Source organism: Rattus rattus, chromosome 6 (genome assembly GCF_011064425.1).
Source record: "Rattus rattus isolate New Zealand chromosome 6, Rrattus_CSIRO_v1, whole genome shotgun sequence".
Classification (NCBI taxonomy): domain Eukaryota; kingdom Metazoa; phylum Chordata; class Mammalia; order Rodentia; family Muridae; genus Rattus; species Rattus rattus.
Window position 1 is genome coordinate 153058388 of NC_046159.1, and position 9193 is coordinate 153067580.

General features: G+C 44.0%; 1 protein-coding gene across 1 annotated transcript; it reads right to left on the reverse strand.

Moving 5' to 3' along the window:
- Positions 1-1638: 1638 nt before the first annotated feature.
- Tomm7 (translocase of outer mitochondrial membrane 7) lies at positions 1639-7812 on the reverse strand. The gene is made up of 3 exons (XM_032907107.1): positions 7631-7812; positions 5133-5181; positions 1639-1812 (listed from the first exon to the last, which is right to left on the reverse strand). The coding sequence occupies exons 1-3, from the start codon at positions 7731-7733 to the stop codon at positions 1797-1799; spliced, it is 168 nt and encodes a 55-aa protein (XP_032762998.1). The 5' UTR covers positions 7734-7812; the 3' UTR covers positions 1639-1796.
- Positions 7813-9193: the final 1381 nt, after the last annotated feature.

Here is a 9193-nt window from a genome sequence, read left to right on the forward strand (position 1 = left end):
TATTAAGGAGTAGACCTGGAGCTAAACAGCCCCAGACTACCACCCACTGAGCCCTCTCCCTGTCATACAGAGCTACACTACAGGTACTGAGGGGCTATTTATCACGTCTGACTTGGGGCTATCAGGAGACAGAGAGCATTTTCAGTTATTTTTTAATTATTTAGTGTGTGTGTGTGTGTGTGTGTGTGTGTGTGTGTGTGTGTGTATTTTGCCGCCATGTATGTCTATGTATCATGGAAGCCAGATGAGGGCACTGGAGGTCCTGAAACAGGAGTTACAGACCATTGTGAGCCAGTGTGAGTGCTGGAAGCCAAATGCAGGTCCTCTGGAGGAGCAGCCCGTGGAGGAGCAGCCTTTTAAATGCTGAGCCATCTCTCCGGCTCCCTCCAACGGTCAGACTGATAGAGCGTCCATCACTGAGTATGATGGAATACAGATGGCTAGGAGAGCTATTGTTTAGCCAACTGCTATGGTTAAAGAACTAAACTCTAGACTGGGGCTGTGCTCCTTGAGTGATCTCTGAAACCTGTGCCCTTATCTTTGTTGTTGTAAAATTATATAAAATGGCTTTCTTTTACCTCCACTAGGTCTGGCACCACAGTGCCTCAAGATGTCTGGTGGATATCTTAATTTCAGTCAGCAAAGCCTCTCACCTGCTCTGCTCCATCCCATATCACACTGCCGATGGCTTCTCTCTGAGCCTGGCAACAATCTCTCTACCCATCCAGTTCCCAAGGCAGGCTTCACCATGCTAGAAATACACATCCCAACTCCGTGGTGACCCAGTGTCTCTGCTGCCACACACTCTCCCAAACACAAATCGCCACAGGAAAGAACACACAACACAATAACCTCTGATCCAATTGATAAGGTACAATTGCCCACCTAAACATACAAAGCCCTCTACGCATCCATCCCTTAAGAACATTCATAACAACCTGTAAAGGTGCAGAGTGAATCTTAACGTCAGCCTCCATGTTCTCTTCATGGCTTCTCTTTTAGTCTCCTTCATTCCAGGCTCCTCCTCTTCCCTCAAACTTTTCTCCCGCCCATCCTTCCCTCTCATCCAATGACAGGCCTCATTCTATCTTTACCTGCCTTCACTTGTATGACAATCCTACATATCTTCACCAAAAAGTTGGGCTAGAAAAAGAGGAGGGCGTTAAAGATGATCTTGTGGAGGACTCAAGTGTGGTTCCCAGCTCTCACTTAAGCAGCTCACAACTGTCTGACTCAGTCCCGGGGCTCTGATGCCCTCTTCTGGCCTTTGTAGGTAACACACACACACACACACACACACACACACACACACACACGCACGCACGCACGGAGATGAAGGGGAGAGTAAAATAATAGAAAATAAGTCCTTTAAAAATAAAGTAAGAGGGAAGCTCCAGGCAGACCTGACAGATAGCTTCCCTGGGTTAAAACATTTGCTACCAAGTTACATCCCCAGACCACATGGTAGAAGGAGGGAACAAGCTTCTGCCGTAGACTGTCCTGACTTCCATACTGGTACAGTTCAATACACACAGACACACAGACACACACACACACAGACACACTGACACACACACACACACTGACACACACACAGACACACACACACAAGTTTTAAAAAGTATGAAAGACAAAATATAACATTGTTAAAAATATTTATCTTGATAGTCTATCATAAGTCAGTACAGACTCCACTCTGCCACAGATGTGTTGAAACGACGTCTCCTTCCTCATCCAGCCGGAGCACACACCTTCCATGTTGCACTGCGTCCAGATCCAGATGACCGAACAGTCCTTTATCCCCAAAGTAGGCTAAAACATTTATGAAGAGGAAATAAGTTAACATGGAAACAAAACCTTTCTAAACACAGCTGAAGAGCCGGGTCTAACACACTCATGGTTATTTCTCTATTAAACTCACTCACTAGAGGACAAGAATCAGTATCAGACAAATTAAAGATAACAAAACAAAATCAAATATACAGAAATATAGTTCTTTTACTTTTGAATGTGGTTACCTTGAAAAAAAATTTCAGTTGATGTACAAGATGAAGTCAATCAAAAGATAAGCAATGGTTTTCATTAACTTAAAGGGCCAGGGCACTGGAGTAAACTGGTCTACTACTCCACAGCGCATGCGTAACACAGCACCACCCTTACTGAGTACTGCGTGAGACTGTGGAAAGCCCACCATTCGGTCACCACTCCTGCTTCTAACCTCCACAAATCTGGCAGGGAAATGGCTACATAATGGAGGAAGAGTGGCTCTCACTAAGGGCCACCTTGACTCACCCACATCCCTGGGGCAACCAGCCACTACTTCCACTTCTGCTACCTCACGAAGGGGGACAGATTCCCACAGCATTTGTTAAAGGGAGGGGCACCAGGATCCAAGAAAGAAAAGAGACATGTTTCATGTCTAAATCTTACTGATTAAAAATGTGACTTCGTGACAATGAGGTTCTGTAGTTTACCCTTAAAGGCCATCTAGGCCTTTCTATGCTTAGCAAACACAACATGCATTCATCATCACGAATCAAACTGTCTTGCACTGAGTCCAAGTATTTACATATAGCTAAGATATGAAAGAAACTCTTCAGCTAAGATCTTTTTCTCAATGGATTAAACGCCCAGAATAAAGAAAAGACAATCTTCCTTGGTCTAACACAGAGAACAGATAATACTACTCATCTTACCTAAGGCTTAGCTGGGTGTGATGAATTAAGCCTATAGGTCAGCGCTCAGAAGGCAGAGGCAGGAGGATCAAGAGTTCAAAGCCTAGCCAGGTAGTGGTGGTGCAAGCCTTTAGGTCCAGTGCTTGAGGCATAGGCAGGCAGAGATCTCTGGGTTCAAGGCCAGCTTGGTCTATGTAGTGAACTTCAGGATGGCCAGGGCTATACATAAAGAGAGACCCTATCTCCAAAAACCAAAATTCAAACAACAAAAAAAAGTTCATTGATCAAGTTACCTGACAAATGCTGTTAATATTTATATAAAATATTGTTATTTAATTCTCATGCCAGCCTAATTTAGGAGGTGTTATATCCAAATTATATTCGCAGATGGATACGGCAGTGACTGTGGTGCTGTGTCTGAAGTGAGTTTTTCTCTGAAGAGATAACTGCTTGCAGTCACCAAGCCAATCGAGAGCAGACAAAGTATCTCACTCCGGTTTCACAGAAAAGGACATTCATAGTTCAAGGAACAATGGCTTAAAAAAAGGAACTAATGGGGAGCTCTAAAGGCAACTTTATAACCTGTTCCATGAGGTGCAACCTGCAATCTGAGCTCTCAGGTGGCTGAGTTCAATGCCAGCTTGGTCTACAGAGTGAATTCAAGGCCAGCTTAGGACACACAAGACCCTACCTCACCTCTCCCTGTCCCCCTCCAAAAATAAAACCACACAAGAAAAAAATCTGTGTCATGACAGACCAAAGGAAAGAATAAAATGAGGGAACAAAAAAGTGAAGTCCACATCTGAGGGACTGATTCCTACAGGAGAAACTACCGCACACTGGGCAAGACTATCGAGGCTTTGGACATCTACCACTTATCAACTACATGTCCTGCTCTGGAGGGACTGAAGTGACACTACAGACAAAATATACAAAACACCTAAGCTGGCATAGGTGACTCTGAGCACTATTACTGCAAACTGCCAATGTCCAATGTGAACAGAGGGTTTGCTGGGGGTGTGGCTCTTAGCAGAATGCTTGCCTGACATTCACAAGGCTTTGGGTTCACTCCCCCAGCACTCTGAAAAAAGAAAAATTGAAATTGAAATTTGAAGTACTTCTAGTATAAGTACTTCTGGCAATGAATAGCCAATCTGTATTTTCTGCATATGCCTAAAACACAGCTGAAAACCCACAGCATCACTGCAGTGTCCGTGGTCATCATAGCAACTGGAACACCAGTCCTTCAGGACCACACCCACCTGGTCAGACTCTGCTTTTATCGTAATATTTACAGCATTTGCACACATGTACATATACAGTTTTCACAAGTTACTATGTGTTAAAAGCTGAATGTGCTCAAAAGCTCAAATATTAAAGATCTACTGCCAGCTTATAAAATACTGGAAGTACATAGAACCTTTAAGAGAAGAAGTCTCATGGGAAATTAGATCATGGAGGCATGTCCCTGAGTGGGATACCGAGACTAGCCCATCGTCTCCCAGCTTCCCCTTCTCTATCAGGTGAGCACCCCCTCAGTCCTACTACCGTTACAGACTGTGCTGCCAGGATCAAAGGCTCAGGGCCGAGCAACCTTCGCATAGACTGTGAGTCAGAATAAACCTTTCCTCTTTACAAACCGACTGACTCGTCACACTAACGGAACAGTGATTGATTAACACACACACACACACACACACACACCATGTGCATGAATGTTTTGAACAGCTTATATGTATTCATATACTTGGACTTACTTATCTAAGAACTCATCATAAAGAATGCAAACAATGAAAGCTATATGCAGTAAAATGCTTAGGGAGCTGAAGAGATGACTCAGCAGTTAAGAGCGCTGGCTGCTCTTCCAGAGGACCACGGTTCAATTCCCAGCACCCACCCACACATAAGTTCACGACTGTCTGTAATTTCAGTTCCAGAGGATCTGACACCCTCTTCTGGCCTCCACAGTCACCAGGCGCACACAGGAAGCATAGACACACATGTAAGCAAAATACTAACACAAATAATAACAGTTATCTGTAAAGCTTTAAATGTTACATTGTTATGAAAAAATACTGAAACCCCCAAGTAACTGACAAATAAAAATATAGGGATATCAATTCTAATTTAGGTGAAAAGATAAAAATTCTATGTATCTTTGTTAGAATTTGATACACAAGTTTACCCTCTCATGGGATAAGGAGATGAATTAGTTCTTTTCTTTTTAAAATGTGTATCATTATGATTATAACATAGTAAATAAAGTTTTCAGATGGGAGAAAGAAAGTACAGCAGCTACACAGTAATTAATACCAGTTTAGACTAAACTATAGTATTTCTTCCAACAACCCAAGGCCACAATGACTGGTGATGTTATGGGTCTTCCATTTCCCAGTGATTCAATACCAATTAACATATGTGCATCTGACTTCAGATGTTGATATTCAAAAGCATTACCTTAAAACTGATGGTTCAGGCATTCCAGGATCTGCACCCCTTGTGAATCCTGAAGGAAGAAAATGGAAACAATTACAAGTCCAGCAGACAAAATGTCCACAATCCAATCTGGGACGCCTCAGCTGGCCTGTGCCGCTGAAGGTTCTAGCTTTCACCAAATGCGGAGCAGCACCCGTGACCTTTCGGCAGAAAGGACAGTTGTTTCCACCGTGCAGTAAGCAGATCATGTTAGCATGGCCTACTTTCATTCAGTCACTGCCCAAGACTAAGTCCCAAACCACAGTGGAAAACTATGGAAAGCTTAAAGAGAAAGTATAATTGGGTATATCTTACTGTATCATCCAAAAACTGCTCTCTTCATAAATAAAGGCCCAGACAGAAAAGGAGGAAAAATAATTTAATATCATTCATCCATCTTTTAGATCAATATACCCTAATTTTAAGTATGAAAAACCCTTTACTATTTATACAATTTAAACTCAGTTAACGATATATACACTAATTTCCTGAATAAATGATTAAAATTAAGAATGTTAAGAACTGTGAGGGGCTGAGTGAGTGTGGTAAGCAGCACTTGGAATCCCAAGTTTGATAAGAAAAAAGTCACACACAACAAAGGTAAGGGATCTGAATTTTATCCTACTTTCAAGCAACAATGGCTGGTCTCTGACACTGGTTGAAGATAAGCATCTGGGTCAGGAATATATACAAAGAAGTGCTGGAAGGGCAACCCTATCAGCATCAATCTTAAATGGTCTGACTTGGATGCTAGAGTAAAAATCACTACAGGGGTTGGGGATTTAGCTCAGCGGTAGAGCACTTGCCTGGCGAGCGCAAGGCCCTGGGTTCTGTCCCCAGCTCCGAAAAAAAGAAAAGAAAAAAAAAAAAATCACTACAATGACAAGCCCTAGGAGAGAACCAATGTGCGTCCCCCAGTCCTCAGACCGAAGAGTCTGACAAGAAGCTAAAGCTTTGAGCTAAACAGAATCTCAATCAAGACGTTCTAGACATAGCTGTACACAATTGCAACCCGTTAGCCAGAAGTTGAAGGCCAAGAGGAGCTTGGATTACAGCCAAGCCAGCCTAGGCTGTGTGAAGGCGGTAGGAATGGCAGTGTATCTCAAAAGAGCCTAGTGTACCTGCAATTCCAACTGCACCAGAGACAGGCAGAATTGCAGGCTCGGTCAGCCTCACCTACAGGCAGGCTATGAAAATGGAGGGGTGCTGCAAAGAATTGTATGGACAACATAGCCTACGAAAGTAAAGCAGTGGGTGGTGGCACATGCCTTTAATCCCAGCACTCAGGTGGCAGAGGCACAAGGCCAGTGTGGTCTACCTGGTGAACTCAGGACAGCCAGAGCTACACAGAAAGACCCTGTCTCAAAACAAGTAAACAATTATTTATCTGACACCTATATAATGTCGCAATCTGAGTTTTCTTTTTTCTTTCAAAATAGAAGAGGAAAGAGCTGGATGTGACAGTGCAGGTCTGTGATTAAAGCACTTGAAAGGTAGAGGAAAGAGAATGAGGAGCTCAAGGGTAGCTTGAGCTTCATGAGGCACTGTCTCGACAACAGTAATACTTAGGAATACCAAGAAAAATATTTAGGTCCTATCAAAATATCCTGGTTATTACAGCTCATACACGTCTCACAGGTACAACAGCAGCCTGGAGAAATGTCCAGCCTAGCTAAAGGCTACGCCAAGCCTACAAATAAATGTATTTTATCTCATATAATGCAAGTCATCTAAAACAAACCAGCAGTGGCCCCTTGTGAAGGCCCTGCTTTAACATGTGAAATGTCAAATTCCATTTTCAAGCTCTGAGACCGGGAGCTAAAATCCTCTGCTATTTCCCTTTTATCTTAGGGGCTGAATAAGGCAATTAAGATTAAAAATTTTAAAACTACTCAACCAGGAACAGGATAAGGTCTAGCGTGTAGCCCTAGGTGAAAATATACGCCTGGACACTTGGGCAAGGAAAGTACGACTTTATGGCTCGGTTTCTTTCTCTGCAAAATGGAGTCGGTAACTTCTGGGAGAAAAAAAAAATCACCGAAATCCTTCATTATACAAGAAAAGCTTAAGCATCCAACTGCGGTCATAATCATGAGTTAAGGTAGTGGTGTTTTAACCTGATTAGCGTCTTTCCATTTAGGTTAACCTACAGGCGAGGAAACGCCCTAAAAGCCAAATAGGGGAATAGGGAATTAATCTTTCTCTAGGGATCATAGACTCCTAAAATCAATCTTGAAAGGTCTTGCTTTTATTTTACAGATATAAGTACGGAAATATAAGGGGCTGTATGATTGGTTAAACACTACCCAAATAGCTAAAAAGAACTCGAAGATCGATTCTTGAGCCCGTCCAGACAGCCTTAGGAAAACGTGGACCACATGGTGGCTGGGTTTATTTTCCCTGCCCCGGAAGACCAGAAGAGAGATTCAGACCCACCAACCCCTGCCCTGCGGCTCCTCCCAAGATCTTCAACCACTGACCCAGGTAAATCACGAGAGGAATAAAGCCCCAGCGGATGGCAAACTGGCCGCCCTTGAAGAGCTGCTGCAGCCTCTGTTTGGCTTCCTTGCTCAGCTTCACCATGACGACGACGGACCAGCCGAACGATGAGCCACCACAACCAAGACCGCGTCGGGATACCGGAAGGGAGAGGAGATGCGCATGCGCCGCATGCGACCTTTACGGCAGGAGTCGTGAAGCATCGCCTACGGAGGCCGTAATCCGTCGCCCTCCACCAATTTAGCTCCGCCTTGGCCCCCGTGGGAGCCGCGGGCTGTGCTGGTTCGCTGCTCTCTCCTTGTCTGTCACGTTTTTGTCGTTGATGTTGTTACGAATCGGGCTTTTCCTTTAGGAGGCGGAGAGGGGCGGAGATTCTCTCTCAAGATAAGAGCTTTAGGACCCTCAATGTTTAGGACCATGCTATCTTCGAACTCACGGAACTTCTACTGCATCTGCATCCCGAGAGCTGGGATTGAAGGTGCGCAGAGTTTATCCTCGGCTTCCCTGGTTGCTGAAGATTGCAGTACGCGCTTACTTGCGGCCTTCCTTTCTTTGAGAAAGAAGGAATGTTAATAAAATCCCAAAGTACAGAATTCTAGTATCCGCTATTCTGTTAACTTGGCTAAGTTCTTTACTATCCTAAAATCAGTTTCTTCAAGCCAGAAGTAAGACTGCCAAAACCGAACGTCATTAGGGCAGTCCTCAGGCTTTGTTCTCCTTTGCGCCCATGCTCTGTTTTTCATTCGCCAACATTTTCAAATGCAGGAAGATTCTCATGAAATACGTGTTTATTTGTTTGTTTATCTTTGAGACAGGGTCTTACTTTGTAAATTGGCTACCCTAGAACCGTTTTGTGTAGTCCAGGCTGGTCTGGAACTCAAAGAGATCCGCCTACCTCTGCCTCCCTGGCGATGGGATTAAAGACGACACCACCATTTTTGTTTGGTTCTTGGCCGGACAGAATCCATTGCAACAATCAAACTGGAGTTTTGACTGCTGTTGGCTGCGTGGTGTGAGTGAGTTTGGGCTTCCTTGTCTTATGCAAGTTCTAATACTTAACAAGCCATAATTTTCTGGTTCACATCTTGTCCTTGGTGATTGTCCTTCCAGTGTCTGATGACATGTCTCAAGCTCTAAGAGAGTTCTTTCTTACTTTTATGTATATGGGTGTTTTGCCTGTGTCTGTATACTGTGTGCGTGTCTTTATGCTTTATGTCGTGTGTGAATATGAACTATTGCTGATGTTTATTCAGACCAGAGGTGTAGCATTCCCCTGGCGCCAGAGTCCCAGGTGAATGTCAGCCACCCGAAGTGGGTGACAGGAGCCAAACCCAGATCTGCAGGAGCAATACACACTCAGCCACTGAGACAGCTCTGCAGCCCAGTATTCTCTGTGGTTAAACTTTTAAAAATTGAAATGTTGGGCTGGAGAGATGGCTCAGCGGTTAAGAGCACCCGACTGCTCTTCCAGAGGTCATGAGTTCAATTCCCAGCAACCACATGGTGGCTCACAACCATCTGTAAAGAGATCTGATGCCCCCTTC